Source organism: Martes martes, assembly GCF_963455335.1.
Source record: "Martes martes genome assembly, chromosome: 1".
Classification (NCBI taxonomy): Eukaryota; Metazoa; Chordata; class Mammalia; order Carnivora; family Mustelidae; genus Martes; species Martes martes.
The window spans coordinates 2,059,890-2,077,775 of record NC_137888.1 but is presented as its reverse complement, the minus strand read 5'-3'; the positions used below and the strand labels follow the sequence as shown (position 1 = coordinate 2,077,775).

At 65.5% G+C, this 17,886-nt stretch overlaps 1 protein-coding gene across 1 annotated transcript; it reads left to right on the top strand.

Annotated features, from left to right (window-relative positions):
- Positions 1-1,182: 1,182 nt before the first annotated feature.
- On the top strand, positions 1,183-17,611 carry PWP2 (PWP2 small subunit processome component). The gene is made up of 21 exons (XM_080802619.1): positions 1,183-1,240; positions 2,306-2,418; positions 3,722-3,816; positions 4,085-4,184; positions 5,253-5,396; positions 6,260-6,395; positions 6,646-6,866; positions 7,162-7,305; positions 7,419-7,489; positions 7,944-8,080; positions 8,533-8,681; positions 8,863-9,010; positions 9,243-9,393; positions 10,170-10,350; positions 11,380-11,527; positions 11,974-12,082; positions 13,430-13,495; positions 14,372-14,590; positions 14,728-14,878; positions 15,031-15,105; positions 16,203-17,611. The coding sequence occupies exons 1-21, from the start codon at positions 1,223-1,225 to the stop codon at positions 16,372-16,374; spliced, it is 2,748 nt and encodes a 915-aa protein (XP_080658745.1). The 5' UTR covers positions 1,183-1,222; the 3' UTR covers positions 16,375-17,611.
- The last annotated feature ends 275 nt before the right edge of the window (positions 17,612-17,886 follow it).

The window sequence follows — 17,886 nt, the reverse complement described above, 5'->3', positions numbered from 1 at the left end:
TAAAATAAGATTGAGTTACAGAATCAAATTAAAGAAACACTCCAGATGTGCCCGTGAAAATAAGAAGTTATACTACTTTCTAAAGACTGAACTATGCTGATCTGAATGTTTCACTGTCAGCTGTGACCTTTCGAATAAACCCATGATTTTGGAGCTCATGTGCGGTCTCGTGAGCGCGCCCCTCAGTTTATCATCGCGCAGGTCGGGCCCTCGGCTGGGATCCCGAGACCCGAGCGGGTGGCCCGCGGGCGACCTGGGCGCTGCAGGTGGTTCACCAACGGCGTTTTCGTGGTTTACTGGGAGAGTCGTTTTTCACATTATTCTGTAATATACCGTCCGACTAAAACCGTTGTATTAAGACTGTTTAAAATGTAAGCACTGTAATTCTGAAAATACACATTTTAAGAAGAAACTTGGCTGTCTGAACGTCATTCTCGGGCCGAGGCGCACGGAGGCGGCGAGCGCGGCCCCGGACGGTCCCGTCTCCCCCCGGCCCTCGCGGCGGACTCCGGCTCCGACCGCTCGCCCCGCGGGGCCCGGGGCTCGGTCGCGGTTGGTCCCCCGCAGCCGCAGGACCGAAGACGTGCGGCCTCCGGCCTCGGGCCTCCCTGGACGGAGCCGCGGGCCGCTCGCGCGGGAAGGGAGCCGCGGCCGCGGCGTGGGCGCGTGGCCCGTGCGTGTCTCCGGCTCCCCGCGCGGCTCCTGCTCGGGGCCCCCGCGCCCCCGCTCGTCCTGCGGCGCCGCTCAGCGAAGGTGAAGTCGGGGCGCCTCGTCCGCTGCGGGCCGCAGCCTTGGGAGCGGCGCGGGGGCGAAGCCACCCCGCGGGACCGAGCTCCAGCCTCGCGGCGGGTCAGGCCGGGGCGCCGTCCCGGGGCGCGGCGGGGGCGTGGCCCGCGGGACCGAGCTCAGTCTCGAGGCGCGGCGAGGGTGGGGGGCGCGGTCCGGGCTGCGTCTCGGGGCGCGGCGGCGGGGGGGGCGGGGCACGAGGGCTGGGCTCCGCCCCGGGGCGTGGCGGGGGCGGGGTCCGCGGGCGGGGCTCCGCCCCGGGGAGGAGGGTGGGCGCGGCTTGAAGGCCGGGCTCCGCTCCGGGGGACGCCGCCCCTCCGGGCCTCCCGGGGGCGCTGTGGTGCGGCGCGGCGCGGCGGCCAGGCCCGGAAGTGCCTGCTTGGGGCCGGCGGGCGGGGCGCGGCGGGGGCGCGGGGGCACACGTGCGGCGGCCGCGATGAAGTTCGCGTACCGGGTGAGCGCGGGCGCGGCCGGAGGGTTCGCGGCGCGGGGCCCGGGGAGCGGAGGCGGGTCGGGAGAGCCGGGCCTGGGCGCGCGCGGGGCGGGGCGCACGGTCAGCCCGTAGCCCGCGCGGCCGGCCTCGGGGCGGTGCGCGGCGGCCCCCGGCCGGGACGCACAGGCGGCGGGAGAGCGCGGAGCCCCGGCGCGGAGAGCAGCGGCCGGCCTGGCTCCCGGCGGCTCGCGGGGCGCCTGCCCTCCTCTGCCTCGCGGGCGGGGCCGCTCTACGCGCTCGCGTGCCCGCCCCGTGGGTCCGCTCCTCGCCGGGCTCCGCACTCCTCCGGGGCCCCGGCCTGGCCCGGACGCCGTCGCCGCGCTCGCCTCGGTGCCTCCCTGTTGCCCGCACGGCCCGTGACGCGGCCTGAAAGCGCGGGAATCGGGCCACGGGGCCTCCGCGGACGGCCTCGCCGCCGGCCGGGCTGCTCCCGGTGCGCTCCCGCGGCTCCTGCTGTCCGGGGTCCCCCCCGACGCGCCTGCGGAGCCGGTCCGCGCGTCACGCTGCCCTGCAGGCCCTGCTCGCGCTCTGTGCTGAGCTCTTCGCGGCCTTGCCTGGCCGGTGGAGACTGGGAGGGCCTGCAGGGCGCAGGCCCGGGGCGCAGCGCGGTCTCCAGGGCGCCCTGCAGTCTGAGTTCCCGGACTGGACTCCAGAGGGTTACTTTGTTGGGGTGGCCTTGAGCCCAGGGTGCTGGGGGGAGAGGGGTGCCTCATTGCTCAGCTCTTCTCCCCTGCAGCGTGGGTGCCCTTCGTGTGTGGAGCACCCCCACCCCCGACGCTCACAGTGGCCCTCACCCTCTTCTGCAGGGACTTGGAGGCCCCCGGGGCTGGGACTCCCTTCCCCTTCCTGTCTCGGTCCTGGCTGGGCTGCATAGGTGGTCAGGAAGCGTGCCAGGAGCGACCCAGGAATGGCCAGGGACCTGGGGGAGCTGGGGAGCTCTGCGCCACCCCTGGACCAGAGCCCTCCCTTAGCCTTTCCTGCAGTTTGGGGCTTTCCTTGTACTAAGATGGCTTACTTGCTTTTCAGTTTTCAAATTTGCTGGGTACAGTGTATCGGTGCGGAAATTTGAATTTTACGTGTGATGGAAATTCATTGATCAGCCCTGTGGGAAACAGAGTCACTATATTCGATCTTAAAAAGTAAGTGTGTGAAATGACTCGAACAGCACGGACGGTTACAGCGTGCCGGCAAGAACTGACTGTGTCTCCCTCTTCCTCCCCTTCCTAGTGCACCTGCCTCCCCCACCCCCCCCCCGGGGGCAGCCGGGAGGTTCTACAGGGTGCTCGTAGTGTCAGCGTGTCACTCGAGGGACTGCTTTGCTCTAGGCCCTCCCCTAAGCCCTGGGGTCTCAGTCTCCATCCTGGGTGCTGGGTCTGGAGGCCACCTTGGACCCCCTGCTGGGCCAGCGTCGAGATCACTGCAGCCCCGTTCTACTTGCCAGGTTCACTTTTCTTCTCCTGAACCGGCACATGGCTCTGTTCCTTTCTCCTCAAGGGGAAGGACTCCTGAACGGTTGTCACCCCTTCCCAGAGTCACGTGGCCAGGGTGAGACCCTCCTGTTGCCCGGGGGTGCCTGGAGTTGTGTCTGGCTCTGCAGGCTCTGCCTCCCAGTCTGTGCAGTGGGATGATGGTCCCCGTCCTCTCTGGGACTCATTTCCTGACGCCCCCGAGAGCAGTGCCCAGGCGGGGCACCCTGGGCCAGCAGGCGAGATGGTCACAGCTGACGGGGCTGGAGTGAGGACCGCACGCTCGGTGGAAACTAGAGAGCAGAAGAGTAGGGCGCAAAGTTAGTCCAAGCCGACGGCTGCTTGTTTCTCGTGTTACTTTCTCATGTTACTTACTTACTTGCTTACATGTTACTTACTGTGATGACAGCCTCACGGGGCTGTGCAGGCCCTGGGGTTAATTCCTTCTGGGGAACATTCAGCGCATTTCCAGTTTGGGGACTTGATAGCATCCGCGGAGTCCTCCTGGGATGCGCTTCTATGGACAATCAAAGCCCCCCCCAAATTTACTTTTTGGTGTGAGAGGGGGCTTGTGTGCCTGCATGCGTGCCTGTGTGTGTGGAGGGCGCAGAGGGAGAGGGAGGAGAGAGGACCTCGAGCAGACTCCCCACCGAGCGCAGAGGCTGTCATGGGGCTCCATCCCACACCCTGAGATCACAACCTGAGCCCAAATCGAAAGTCAGATGCTCAACCGACTGAGCCACCAGGTTCCCCAAACCAAAGCCCGTTTTTAAGGTTTTGAATATGTTTTGCCTAATTTTCTGCAGGGACCTGGTCTTATTTCCTCTTCTCCAGCAGGGAACTGGGGACCAGCCGTGAGCTCTGGCCCCGGAGCCGGCCAGGGACAGGAGGGGGGTAAGGGGTGGGTGGTCTGAGGCCGCCCCCTCCTTGTCTCACAACTGAGACCAGCTACACCGCTGCGATTTTTGTCTCTCAGCAACAAATCCAACACTCTGCCCTTGGCCACGCGGTACAACGTCAAGTGCGTAGGGCTGTCCCCAGACGGCCGCCTGGCCATCATCGTCGATGAAGGTGAGCACCCTCGGCAGGGAGGCGGCAGCGCAGGCAGCTGGGGGGACAGGCAAGGCAGGCAGCAGGGTGACTCGAGGCCAACACCAATCCCACCACGGTCTCAGCCCCTCCAGTCCTCTCCCCCAGTTGCTTCCTTGCCTGAGACCCTCATGGACTTTGGGGTGAGGGCGTCATGGGGGGACGTGGACGTTCCCGGGTGTCATCCCAGGCTGGGCCGTGGCTGTCCTGTCTGGCGTGACTCCACACCTGCCACTGTCCCTTCTCTCAGGGGGGGACGCGCTGCTGGTCAGCCTGGTGTGCAGGTCCGTGCTGCACCACTTCCACTTCAAGGGCTCGGTGCACAGCGTGTCCTTCTCTCCGGATGGCAGGTAGGGGCCTGGGGCTCGGGGCAGGGCACGCGCCAAGTCCAGACCCCATGGCGGGTGCAGCCGGGCTCGGGCGCTCTTCCAACTAGAGGCATCAGTGTGGGAGCCCGTGCCCAGGCCTCCTCTTGGCCGCCCTCCAGGCTCCCGTAGGGCCGCGTGGCCACAGCCCCTGCTCTCCGTCTTCCACGGCTGGTGCTCCCGTCTCAAACGGGTGGTTCTTTATTTTTATTTTTGTTTTTTTAAAAGATTTATTTATTTATTTATTTGACAGAGAGAGAGAGAGAGAGATCACAGTAGACAGAGGCAGGCAGAGAGAGAGGGAAGCAGGCTCCCCGCTGAGCAGAGAACCCGATGCGGGACTTGATCCCAGGACCCTGAGATCATGACCCGAGCTGAAGGCAGCAGCTTAACCCACTGAGCCACCCAGGCGCCCCTCAAGCAAGTGGTTCTAAAGCTGCGCCACCGGAACTGCTTCCAGAACAGTCGTGGGCGTCGGATGGTCTTGCAGTCTCCAGAGCTACAGAGGAGCCCCGGGCTCTGAGTGGCGTTGACCCTCAGCTTTGAGGTCCACAGGGAGGAGAATGTGTGCGGATCGGGTCCCAACTGGACCCAGCCTTGCTCCAGGAGAGAGGGCTCGATCCCGGGGTGCTCACACCCAGACTGACCTGGATGGGCCGTGGAGGGGGTGGCTCTGGGTTTCAGCCATGAGCCCCCCCAACCCATGTCCAGCCTCAGAAACCCCTTAGAAGGCAGTGGCCACTCTTCTGTGCCCGTCGCACGGAGCCCGTGTTGTCCTTCCAGCTCCCCCAGGGCTGGTCCGAGTGTGGCCTGGCCTCGGCAGCTGTCCCCCAGGCTGGTGAGAGCGCTGGGGGTGCCTGTGCTCCAGGACAGCGGAGCGGCAGGGGTCAGGGTTCCCGCGAGAGAAGACAGGGGTCGGGGGCCGTGGAGAGGCGGGCCCCCACATTTGCCTCTCGTAGGAAACTGCTCAGGGCAGGGGCGCTGTCCCTCAGGCTCTCCACTGGGCTCCGGACTCTGGGGGTGTTGGATCCTGACGGCCCCTGTTTGCTGCAGGAAGTTTGTTGTCACGAAAGGCAACATCGCTCAGATGTACCACGCCCCTGGGAGGAAGCGGGAATTCAATGCTTTCGTCCTGGACAAAACCTACTTTGGGCCCTACGACGAGACCACGTGCATCGACTGGACAGACGACTCCAAGTGAGACCCGGAGGCGGGGCCTCGTGTTGGATGGGAAGCCCTGGTGACTCCTGTCACATCCCAGAGTTCCACCTGGAAATGGTCTCTCTTGAGCGTTCCTGGGGCTGGAGGCCGGTGGGCTCCTGGCTGTGAGCGGGGCCGGCACAGGCCTGGCGTCTGTCTCTGGAAACGGGAGCGCAGCATCGGGTCCTTGACAAGGGCACCAGAATCCATTGTGCCACATGTCAGAGCAGTCCTGTCCGTGGGAGGGTTGGGGGGCTTCTCCCGACAGGAGCGCTGGCTCCGTCTTCTCACCGCTGCGCCCCCACCATCCTGGAGGGCTGCTGGCTCAGGGTCTGCGCGGGGACGGGTGGGGGCTGGTGGCCGGTGCCAGTCTGGGGTCGGGCACCATGGGGGGAGGGAGAGCAGGGGGGCAGAATAGCCCCCGGCAGCCCTTGTGCTCCTGGCAGACAGGTCTTCGGGGCCGGAGTGGGGCCCCCTGCCGCCTAACCCGCCCCCACTGCCCCCCGCTGCCCCCCCTGCTTCAGTGAGGCGCCGCCGGTTCCTGGTTTTGGCTGTGTTTGTGCCAGGAGCGAGGCTCCCTCAGATGGGGGTCACGGGGAGTCAGGGAGGCGTGAGGAGCAGGGCTCCCCACGTGGCAGCCGATGGGCTTGGCGGTCACTTCTCAGAGCCTCCCTGCGCTGCTGTCCTGTGAGGGACAGCTTTGTGAGGAGGGACGGTGATTTGACCCTGAGGAACATGGGGGTGTTGCCGACACTTGGGGAGATATGGGCCAGGCAGACCCAGGCTGGTCACCCTGGGTGGCTCCCCCATGCTGGGTGGCGCTCCACCGGGAGCCCTGAGGACAAGTCTCCTCTGTCCAGGTGCTTCGCAGTCGGGAGCAAGGACACATCCACGTGGGTGTTTGGAGCCGAGCGCTGGGACAACCTCATCTACTACGCGCTGGGGGGACACAAGGACACGATCGTGGCCTGCTTCTTTGAATCCAGCAGTCTGGACGTACGTCCCCGGGGAGCCCATCGGCATCCCAGATGGCAGCCACGCGCCAGCCTCCCCCCGTAGATGCGGGCGCCCTCCCAGGTCACCTGGGGTGTTCAGGGAGCAGCGGTACCTGCTGGCTGTCTCTTGCGGTCACCTCTTCCAGCGCTCGGGGCCGGGCCATACGGGCCGGGGGAAGCCAGGACCGCGAGCCTGCCTCGGGGCTGGTGGGCACCGGCGTCGGGACGATCCCACCCGCTTCCTTCTACAGCTCTACACCCTCAGCCAGGACGGGGCCCTGTGTGTGTGGCAGTGTGACACCCCCCCCGAGGGCCTGCGGCTGAAAGCGCCCACGGGCTGGAGGGCAGAGCTGCTGCAGGGCGCGGAGGAGGAGGACGAAGAGGAGGGGGAGGAGGAGACCACCGTCCGGGGGAAGGCGGCGCCGGCTGCCGAGGAGCAGCACGGAAAAGTGAAGTACTCGCGGCTGGCCAAGTAGGTGTCCCCCGGGGTGGCCAAGTAGGTGGCCCCCCGGGGTGCAGGGGTCGCGCCCTCGGGGCTGCCATGTGATGCGGAGGCCTAGAGAGCAGGCTGTGCCGGGGGGGCCGGCAGGGAGGCTCAGCGAGGGGCGAGCCTCAGGGAGTGGGAGCGAGAGGCCAGGGCGGCAGGGCCGTGGGTCTTGCGTGGAGCCAGGGCCCGTGGCCTGGGGATCCCGGGGGGCCGGGGCAGGCTGAGGTCAACATGGCCATTTGGCCCCGCCCGCAGCTCCTCGGAACCCCCGTCTGCTTAGGTACTTTTTCAACAAAGAGGGAGATTTCAACAAGCTGACGGCCGCCGCGTATCACAGGACGACCCACCTGTTGGTCACCGGCTTCGCCTCCGGCATCTTCCACCTGCACGAGCTCCCCGAGTTCAACCTCATCCACTCCCTGAGGTGAGCGCCCCCTTGGCACCGTGGTGGGGGCGGGGGGGGGCGCAGAGCGCCAGGCGGGCGGTGGGCCGGGGCTGACGGTGCCCCCTGCCCCCATGGTGCGCTCTCCTGCTCAGCGTCTCTGACCAGAGGATCGCGTCCATCGCTATCAACTGCTCCGGAGACTGGGTCGCCTTCGGCTGCTCAGGTGCGCCTTGGTGCGGGGTCGCGCGGGGACAAGAACAGAGCTGCTGCTCTCGGACTGCTGATGTGGCCCCTCGCCCCCCAGCCGTGGGGCTGCACCAGCTCCCGGGAGAAGCTCTGTCCACACCCCATTGCGAGCACGCTGGGTGGGCCGGGGGCTCTCGTGGGAGGGAGCTGGGGTGCCCCTTGGAGCTGCGAGCTCCCCGTTGCCTGAGCCCCTTTCTCGGTCAGCCGCTGGGCCCGTGGCTGTGGGCCTCTGGCGGGGGCGGGGGCTGGGACAGCTGCCTGTGGGACAGTGACTCAGGCCATCAGTCTCTGCCGGGCGCCCTCTCTCGGGTTAGGGGGCTGGGGACACCAGCCTCGGTGGGTCAGACAGTCAGGGTGCCGGCTGCCTGGGTCTGCCTGCAGGCCGCCGTGTCGGGGACAGTCCCCAGCCCATCCCTGCGTGCACTCTGCAGGCCTGGGCCAGCTGCTGGTGTGGGAGTGGCAGAGCGAGTCCTACGTGCTCAAGCAGCAAGGCCACTTCAACAGCATGGTGGCCCTGGCCTATTCCCCCGACGGGCAGTACCTCGCCACCGGCGGCGATGACGGCAAGGTGGGGCTCGGCCTGGGGTGGGAGGGGCGTGGGAGTCTCGTCTTCCTGGCCCCCAGGGAGGGAGAGCTAGGCCCCGACTTTGGGGCTCACCCTGCTACATCCAGGCTCATGAGAAGGTGTCCACAGGCTCCCCAGGACTTAGTGGGGACAGCCAGCCGGCCGTTTCTCTGTTAACGGCGTGGCCTCTGGTGTGCATGCAGCTGACTGGCTGGGGGTCAGTCCATGGGGGCAGCCATGTCACGTGGGTGCGAGCTCGTTGTGGCTCTTGGGGTGACACGGGCCCCCGCCAGCCCCCAGGCCTCCCTCATGGGGGCGAGGGGCAGGTGCGTGCACAGCTGTGGGGGGGGGCGTGGTTGAGAAGACCCGTGTATGCATGTGTGCAGGTGTATGCACGTGGCCCTGAGCTGTGCCCAGCCCCGCCCCTCATGCTCCCCCCACCCCCTCTACCATAGGTCAAGGTGTGGAACACTCTCAGTGGTTTCTGCTTCATCACCTTCACGGAGCACTCGAGCGGGGTCACCGGTGTGACCTTCACGTCCACTGGCTACGTCATTGTGACCTCTTCCATGGACGGGACTGTGCGTGCTTTCGACCTTCACAGGTGACCTGCCCGCTCCGTCCTCTCTCTGGGCGGGCCATGAGAGCGCAACTGAGGGCTCGTGGGCTTGCCGGGAAACATGTAGTGTAGACAGGCTCAGGGCGAGCCCGAATCCAGGGGCCCCAGGAACTCGAGGCATCGGGGCTCCGTGAGCCGTGCCAGCCGGAGGCCTGTCTTCGGGCAGGTACCGGAACTTCCGCACCTTCACGTCCCCGCGGCCCACCCAGTTCTCCTGCGTGGCCGTGGACTGCAGCGGGGAGGTGGTGTCTGCCGGGGCCCAGGACTCCTTTGAGGTCTTCATCTGGTCCATGCAGACGGGCAGGCTCCTGGACGTGAGTATCCGGTCTGGGGGAGGGGGAACACAGGGAGGGGGAACACGTGGGAGGGTGCCTCTGCGGACCCCACTGGAGGGGCAGTGGTGTCTCCTGGCTGCGGTTCCTCCACCCCCTGCACTGAGACCCAGATCGTTGTCAGCCCGCCCGTCCTGCAGCCTCCGTGCGTGGGCCTGGTACGCGGCGCGGCCCCTGGGGCTGTCTTTTCACGTCTCTTCTCTATATACCGTAGGTCCTGTCTGGTCACGAGGGCCCCATTAGTGGTCTGTGCTTTAACCCGGTGAAGTCGGTTCTGGCCAGTGCCTCCTGGGACAGGACAGTGCGCCTGTGGGACATGGCAGACAGCTGGAGGACCACAGAGACGCTGGGCCTGACCTCGGACGGTGGGTGCATGGGGGACACGGGTACAAGGTGTCACTTGCGGAGGGAGGCTTCGTCTTGGGGCCGTTATTTGTCCATCCCGGTTGCATATGTACATGTAAACCCCGGACCCCCAGCTGCCTCCCAGCTACTGGGGTTGGTGGCCCTGTTCTGTCCCTCGGTGTTGGGCTCCTCTTTAGGAGAGCAAGCGGGGCGCTGCCCCCGAGCTGCCGTCCCTGAGACGCAGCTGCTGTTCTTGACCCGGAGGTGACCGTAGGTGCAGGAGGCCAGCGGGGCCCTGGCATCTGTGTGCGTGGGTGAAGCCGTCCTGCCCTGCACGCCTCCTGGGTGCATCGCGGGCCCCTGGGCTCCGTGGCCTCCGCAGTGTCTCCGCTTGCCCGCGCGGCTCTGGGACATGCTTGCAGCTGCTGGCGGCCGGCCTGGCTCTCTGCGGGGCCTCCGCCCTGAGCCCTGGCCTCCCGCTAGTCTGTTTGGAGGCTGTCTTGCGGCTCTGTCAGAAGCACTTCTGTCGCGATATCCCTGTGCCTCCCCCTGCCCAGCCTGGCCTCTTGCTTATACCCTCCCATGAGGCTGGCCTGGGGCTGTCCTGGGACCCCACCTGGACCCTCTCGCCCCCGAGCTGGTTGGGGCCTGGGGCCCTCACCTGTCGTGTGCAGACTTGGGGTGCTGGTGCCCACCTGGCTCTTCTGGCGTGAGGCTGGGTGAGGGCGTGGGAGGGTGCAGCCGCCGGCGGGACCGTGAGCTCTTTCTCTGGCTCTGATGACGCATCTCTCTCCAGCTCTGGCCGTGACCTTTCGTCCTGACGGTGCGGAGCTGGCTGTGGCCACCCTGAACTCCCAGATCACCTTCTGGGACCCTGAGAACGCTGTGCAGACGGGCTCCATCGAGGGCAGACATGACCTCAAGACGGGCAGAAAGGAGCTGGACAAGATCACCGCCAAGCACTCAGCCAAGGGGAAGTGAGTGCCTCGGCGAGCGGGTGCGGCAGGTCCTCCCCTGAAGTCCAGGGGTCTGTGTGGCCACAGGGCTCTTCCCCCACCGCGGGGCACGGAGCCTGTGTCAGGTCTCTGACTGCTCAGTCTCCATGTCCTCGTGCCCCTTGGGCCGCGGGATCGGGCGGGATCGGCGTCTGTGAGCGCGTCTCTTCTTAGGTTTTTTGGGGTGTGTCTTGGGGTGAACTCGCTGGGGGGTCACGCGGCGTCCAGGGTTTGCGTCTGTGAGGATCTGGAGCATTTTGCGAAGCGGCTGCAGCACCCGCGGTGGCCGATCTCGCCCGCCGCCCACCCCGTGCCCGCGTGCGTCTAGATGACAGCTCTGGGCCGGGCTGAGGCGCGGTCTGTGCGCGGGTCTTGTTTGCGCTTCCCTGAGGCAGGTGCCGGCCCGCGTCCTTCGTAGGCCGGCCCGCGTTCGTACAGGGGCTGCAGAAGGTCGTCCAGGGCGTCTGCTCCTCTGGGTTGGGGTCTTCACCGCGGTGACGTGAGAGTCCGTGTGGTCCGGACAGGCGACGCTCGGCGGATCTGGGCTTGGACGTCCTGTTTTGTGCCCGGGGCTGTTTTCGCTCTCAGCGGTGTTTTTGCAGCACGAACACGTTCCAGTTGATGAAGTCTTGCTGCTTTCTTCTGCTGCTTGGGTTGTTTGGTGTCACACATGACGCTGTCTCGTGTCCCGTGAGCAGCCCGGCCAGCGGGGCCCCGGCTTTTCCTTGCACAGGGCTGAGCAGGCACCCTGCCGGTGGCCGCTGTGTGCGTGGCAGGCAAAGTGGCCTCCTTGTCCTGTCCCAGGAGGGCCCTCCGGGTCACGTCTCCGGAAGTCTCTCCTGGGGGGGGGGTGTGCTGCCGCAGAGCCCAGCGGGTGACGGTGTCTTGTGAGGCCCAGGCCAGAGCCTCCCGGGGATGGAGCGCCTCCCGGGGCTTGGGCCGGGGGAAGGCGGGGAGCCACACGTCGGGGGTCTCTGGGCAGTGACGACGCTCCTGTCCCCTTGGCTTCAGGGCCTTCACCACACTGTGCTACTCTGCGGACGGCCAGAGCGTGCTGGCGGGAGGGATGTCCAAGTTCGTGTGCATCTACCATGTCAAGGAGCAGATCCTCAGGAAGAAGTTTGAGATCTCCTGCAACCTCTCCCTGGACGCCATGGAGGTGAGGGGGAGTGCCGGCTGCCTGGCCCCAGCGCCCCCCCCACCCCCGCCGCACGACCAGGCCCCGTCTCCATGTGCCCAGGCCCCCATTGCTGTCTGAGGCCCGCCCCCTCCTGAGTTGGGGGCGGGGGACGGTCCCTGCCGACGGGCAGGCTAAGCGAGCAGATGCCCCCACGTGTGCCGGCCCCGCGGAGGCTGCAGGAGTGCTTGCTGGGGACACTTTGGAGGGTCCCGGCCCCACCCGCCTGCGGCAGGCTAGAGCAGCTTCCACCTCGCTGGGGGTGAGAACTGGCTTGTCGGTGCCTTGGGATCCTTGTGTCCCCTGGCTGTTCCCCACGGGGCCACGTCTCCACCAGTGTTTGTGGCGCATGAGCGAAGCAGGGCCTGGGGGCTGGGCTCTGGCCCTCTAACCCGATGAGCGAGACTCCTGGGGTGTCGTCTTTCTAGGAGTTTCTAAACCGAAGGAAAATGACAGAGTTTGGCAACCTGGCGCTGATCGACCAGGACGCTGGGGTGGACGATGGAGTCGCGGTGCCCTTGCCGGGCGTGAAGAAAGGTGAGCAGAGGCCCCCGCGTCCCCCAAGGCCACGGCCGCAGCCGGCTGCCCTGCCCAGCACCCACTCCTCCCCGGAGACAGTGGCTTTGCTTTTCTGTTGGGGCCGCAGTGATTGTGTCCAGGAGCTCTTGTCACACACGAGTGGGCCGTGTCCCCCTTGCCTGTCTGGGCCTGTGACTTTGCTCTCCGGCCGCTGCCCAGCTCTGTGGGCTCCGGGGTCAAGGAGCTGGAGTTAAGGAGGCCCAAGGAGGGCGTGCCCCTCACAGGGAGGGGGTGGCCCTCAGGCCTTAGTAGACTATTAGAAAGGGAGAGCTGGCAGCTAGAAAGTCAGTGTGTCGGCCGTGGCTGCGCAGCTGCCCTGCCCATGCCAGCCTCCTCCCCCACCCCCACCTGGTGCTGGCCTCTCCCGCCCCCACCCCCACCTCTGGTGCTGGCCTCCCTTCTGGCGTTGGCCTGGGCCGGCTCATTCCGGCTCATTCTGGCTCCAGGTGCCGGGGAGCCCACACTGCATGTTGGGCTGCAGGGGCGCCCCAGCGACTGGCTGGGTGCTGGGGGGAGGACTGCACCGTCGACGCGGGGCCTGGAGCAGCCCCTGACGGCGTCACACGGGTTCTCAGGCATCTCTTAAGGAAAACAGGTTCCTCGGTTCTCAGTGGTGTGTACAGGGGGCTCCTACCGTGTCTGCAGACTTCCTGATGGTCACGGTTTGAGCAGAGCAGGTGCTGGACGTTGAGTGTGGGGAGATCAGGGGGTCTGTGGGACCCATAAGGACCCAGCCGCAAGCGTTGGTCACCCCAAGGTCGAGTCCCCAGCCGAGTGTTTGTGAGGAGACAGGCACAAAACATCACCGAGGTGGTCTCCAGAGAGGAGGCTGGTTTTTCTCGGATGACCTGTGTGTCACTGACTTTCAAACCACAGGAGCATATCATGCCTTAAGCAGTAGATTTGAAAAATCACTTTGCAGAAGGGACCCACGTGGGGATGCCCAGTGCAGATGAGCCTCCATGGCGCAGAGCTGCCCTGTGAAGTCGTGTAAGCTGTGCACTGCACTAAGTACCGGGCAGAATGGGCGGCTGGGGGCTGGAGCCACCCTGCCTCCCAGCCCTGGGGTTAGGCCAAGGCCTTTTGCCAAAACAGACAAGTTGTCTGCTGGCCAAGTGGGGTGGATGCTTGGGAGCAGGGGCTCCAAGGGCTTGTCTGCGGAGGCCAGCAGCGCCTGTGAAACAGCCGCCAGGGCCCAGGACACACCTGCTGCATGTGCAGAGGGAGCCAAAAAGCCAGGGGAGGGCAGCGGGGTCCCTCCCTTCGCCCGGTGAGCGGTAAGGGAGGTGCCGCCCTGTTTTCCAGGTGACATGAGCTCTCGGCACTTCAAGCCTGAAATCAGGGTGACTTCCCTTCACTTCTCTCCCACCGGTGAGCCCCGAGCGGCAGGTTGTTGGAGCTGGGAAGGGTAGGGGTGGTCCCGCTGGGCTTCCGGGGCACACTGTGTGCTTGTCATCTCTGCTCCCAGGGACAGGGCTGGTCCCAGCTCTGGCTGGCCCTGGGCCCTGCTCTTCTCCAGAGGACAGTGAAGAGGGTGGCCTCGGACCCACTGGGCGTTGAAATGGGGAGGCGGGCACCTCACCTGAGCTCCACTCTCATGTGGCAGTCATCTGAGGGGCCACAGGGGAGGGTCTGTGTCCACAGGGCCTGGGACCGTCAGCTAAACAGGGTCCCGTGGAGCGGGCAGGACACGGAGGCTTGCAGTGGGCTAGTGTGTGGGGCGATAGGCGACACTTCCCAGCAGGGCGCAGAGCCGTGCGTAGCCATGTACCGTTGTGCAGGCCGGGCTGCGGGCCGTGGCCCAGGGACAGCGCTGGGAGCCCCTCGCTCGGGGCCTGCGGTTTTCTGGCCCGCCGCGCTGCTTGTCTGGGCATCTTCCCTGGGCTCCACGGTGCTGCTGCAGCATCTCAGCTGAGGCTGTGTGGCCCGCAGAGACGGGTGTGCGCCCCTGCGGGGAGCTGACCGGGCCTGGTGCACATGAGTGTGTCTGCTCCTGCGAGCACGAGCACGCGCTAGTGGGGAGGGGGGAGCCTATGTCGGCAACCCTGGCGCCACCCCCCATCCTCCCACTCCCGCCCCAGGGGGAGCCGGAGGCTGGGGCGGGAGTGGGAGGATGGCGTCCCCATGCACCTTTCTTGCTGTTGGCGTTTGGGACCACGGGGACGTACCCGGTACCCGTTCTTTAAAAAAAGTGGGGGAAAATGAAAATTGGTGTTCGGGAAGGCTCTTGATGGCTTCGTTTCCCAGGGCGCTGCTGGGCGGCCACCACCACCGAGGGGCTCCTCGTCTACTCCCTGGACACGCAGATGCTGTTTGATCCGTTCGAGCTGGACACCAGCGTCACCCCCGCGCGCATCCGGGCGGCCCTGCGCCAGCAGGACTACACCAGGTCCATCCTCATGGCCTTCCGGCTCAACGAGAGGAAGCTGCTGCAGGAGGCGCTGGAGTCAGTGCCCTGGGACGAGGGTGAGCGCTGGGGCGGGCCCCCCAGGGGCCGGGAGCACCCCGCGTCCGGGCTCGGGGCTCTGCAGAGCCGTCCTCACCTTTCCTCCCGACGGGAGCCGTCCCTGCCAAGCGAGCCCAGTTTTCCCCTGCCCCTGCAGTCGAAGTTGTCAGCTCCTCGCTTCCGGAGTTGTACGTGGAGAAAGTGCTGGAGTTCTTGGCTTCATCGTTCGAAGTGTCTTGCCATCTGGAGTTCTACCTCATATGGACACAGAAGTTGCTCTTGGTGCACGGGCAGAAGCTGAAGGCGAGGTCAGAAGCGCTTCCCCGCGGTCAGCCGTGGTCCCGTCCCTCGGCTGGGCTCCGTAGGTTGGCCGGGGGAGGGGGGGCGGCTGCGTGCGCGCCCACGAGCGGGGCTGCCACGCTGGGCTGCGGCCGTGCACTGAGGCGGGTCTCCTGTGCAGGGCCGGGAAGGTGCTGCCGGCCGTTCAGTTCCTTCAGAAGAGTATCCAGCGGCACTTGGACGACGTCTCCAGGCTGTATGTATTGCCGTGGGCGGGGAGGGGGGGGATGTGGAGGGGACGGCGGTGCTGGGGGGTGGCCCCATCCCCAGCTGGTTCCACGCGGGGGGCTGCCCCATGGTGGGACTCGAGGTCCCAGCTTCAGGCGTGGCCAGGAGTTGAAAAGAGCGCTTTCCCAGTGAAACCAGTACCTTCCACCATCAGACCAGTGGAGGAAGGAGTACCGTGTGGGGTCAGGAGCCTCTGTCCTGTCGCCAGGTGCTTGCTTCCTGGTTCACGCCTCTTCTGCCCCCTGCCCTGAGGTTGAGTGGAGGGGTGGGCATGCAGAGCACCTGGGGTCTCCGGGGCCGTCTTCAGGGCCCGTGGCCAGGGGTCCCCACTCCATCCCCAGCGGTGTGTTCCCTGCCCTGGCTGTGTCCGTCCGGCGCCCGCAGGCAGGGGCCTGTTCTGTCCTTGACGGCTTCCTCGGTCTTTTGGAGCCTTGAACAAGCCCTTCCTCCTGGAGGTTTTTCTTCTGAGAGTCCTGGCCACCCACTGGGATGCTGTGGGGACGTGGGGGTCTCACGTCAGTGCTGCCCTGCTGTTGGTTGGGGCCTCTGGGATTTTGCAGAGCTCCGTCCGAGAGACCGGGTTCCTCGAAACGTGGCATTCCCATAAACTCATCGTTGCTGGGACGCCCACATGTGGTGGTTTGCGCTGATATGGGGGCACAGCTCGCTGTTGTGTACTAATCTGGGGGGGCTCCAGTTAGGTTGCCAAACTGGATCTTGTTTGAGGTTTCCCACAGGGCAGTGGTTGTCTTAGTCCTCTGCCTTGAGTTCGTCCATACCGGGTGGTTTCCTCCATGGAAACACGGGTGTGATTTTTCTCTTTACTTTGCTCATGTGGGGCATGAACTGAGTCTGGGGGTCCCTCTCTGCTCCCTTGAATGGGTGTGAAGCCGGGCGGCAGCCCCTTCCTCGGGGTCTGGTCGTGCCGGGAGGCTGTCTAGGTCACCTGTGGCCAGTTGCTCTCGGGGTCCCGGAGAAGGTGCTGGAGCGCCCAGGGAGCCAGAGTCTCGGTAGGAGAGGAGAGCGGTCGCTTTGCCTGACGGGACTCCTGTGCACTTTGAACAGCTGTGACTGGAACCGGTATAACATCCAGTACGCCCTGGCGGTGTCCAAGCAGCGCGGCCTGAAACGCCCCTCAGAGCCGCTGGGGAGCGACGATGAAGCAGACGCATCTGATGACGACACTCTGCACCTGCTTGGTGCACGACACGGGGACGGGGACGGGCAGCTGGTGTAGGGCTGGCCACACATGCGGCCCTGCTTGTTTCGGTCAAGACCCCGGACGAGATGGAGCCCCGCGGCCCGGGCCCGGGGAAGCAAGTGAGGGGGGCGGCACCTGCTTCCCGGGCCAGCACTGGCTTGGCACACGGGCCCGGGAGCCATGTGCTGTGAGCCGAGGTGAATGTCGCTTGTCTGCTGTTGGAGACGCCTGTCTACAGAGATGAATGGGTCCGTTTTTATAGACAACTTTGTATGATCATTATTTATATTTTTAACACAGTTTTGATGATTTGGAGACGAAAAAAATGAGGTTTTCTATGATAGAAGTGTGGATTGAATCTGCACTCTGAATTGAAACCGTTTGTACCATTGGGATCACCTGCCTGTTGGTCTCTCTGTGCTGGGGGAATGGGTGAGCAGGACAGCTGGAACGCCCACCACGCCCCAGCCCCCAACCTGCGTGGCCCCCAGCCCAGGCTCTCTGCCTCTGGAGTCTCCTGGAGTCTCTGCGCACTCTGACTTTGGAGAGGGACATATTGGGATCCCTGGGGCTGGGACTGGACGGTGCTCTTGGGGAGCTCACTCAGACCTGTGCCGCTGGCTCTGCAGGGCCGCGTGGAGGAGACAAGCTGTGCTTTCCCGTCAGGCCCCTTGTCCCTGGTCCCTGGGGCTCGGTGGAGACAGCCTCCACTCAGGAGCAGGAAAATGGGGCCTAGCTGGTTGCAGCACTTTCTGGACAGTGGGTGGGTACAGCGTCTGCTGGGTCTTAGCCTGGGGCTCCTCAGGCCACCTGCGCCTGCTCCTGGGCTCGGTGACCCGGGTGTGCACCCGTGGTGGGTGTGCTCGGGCTCCTGCTGTCACTGGGTGCCCACAGCTCCCCCACGCAGCTGCGACTGCAGCACTGTCCGGTTCAGGCAGCTCATCACCGCTGCTGTTTTAAGTTTCGTGTGTGCCTGATGAAGTCCAGAAAGTTGACAAACGCACTCTCTGGAGTGGAGTCTGGAGGCCCGCAGGGGGAGCCCTCAGCCCTGTCCCTCCTGGGCACCTGCTCCCCAGCCAGTGCGAGGCCACTGCACTATCCACTCCCTGTTTACTCCGTTGGACTTGGTTTCTACAAGCCCAGCCCCCTTTTTCTCTGTAAAGAGGCTCCTCTGTCCTGTTTTCCTGATTTGCCTGTGGTTTCGGTTTTCCTGCAGTTTCTTTCTCACGGGCTACAACTCCGCTCTTCTCCAGTGAACACGTTTTTGTTGGCATGACTTGAGTTTTATTTTTGAGGTTAAAATACCGCGGAGCCGGCCCCGGCGGTGCAGAGACTGGGAGGTGGGGCTCTGCAGGGCCCGGAGCCGCCACGGGGTTGGAGAGGCGGCCTCTTGGCTCCCAGCCCGGCGGAATCCGAATGGGCCGCAGCGGGACCTCCCTCGGGGGGGGGGGGGGGCAGACCTCGGGCACGTCGGCGACCCCGTCGCTCCTGCCAGCTCCCGTTCTGGACCCTGAGGGGGTGGGCGGGCCGGGCCCCAGGAGCCGGGAG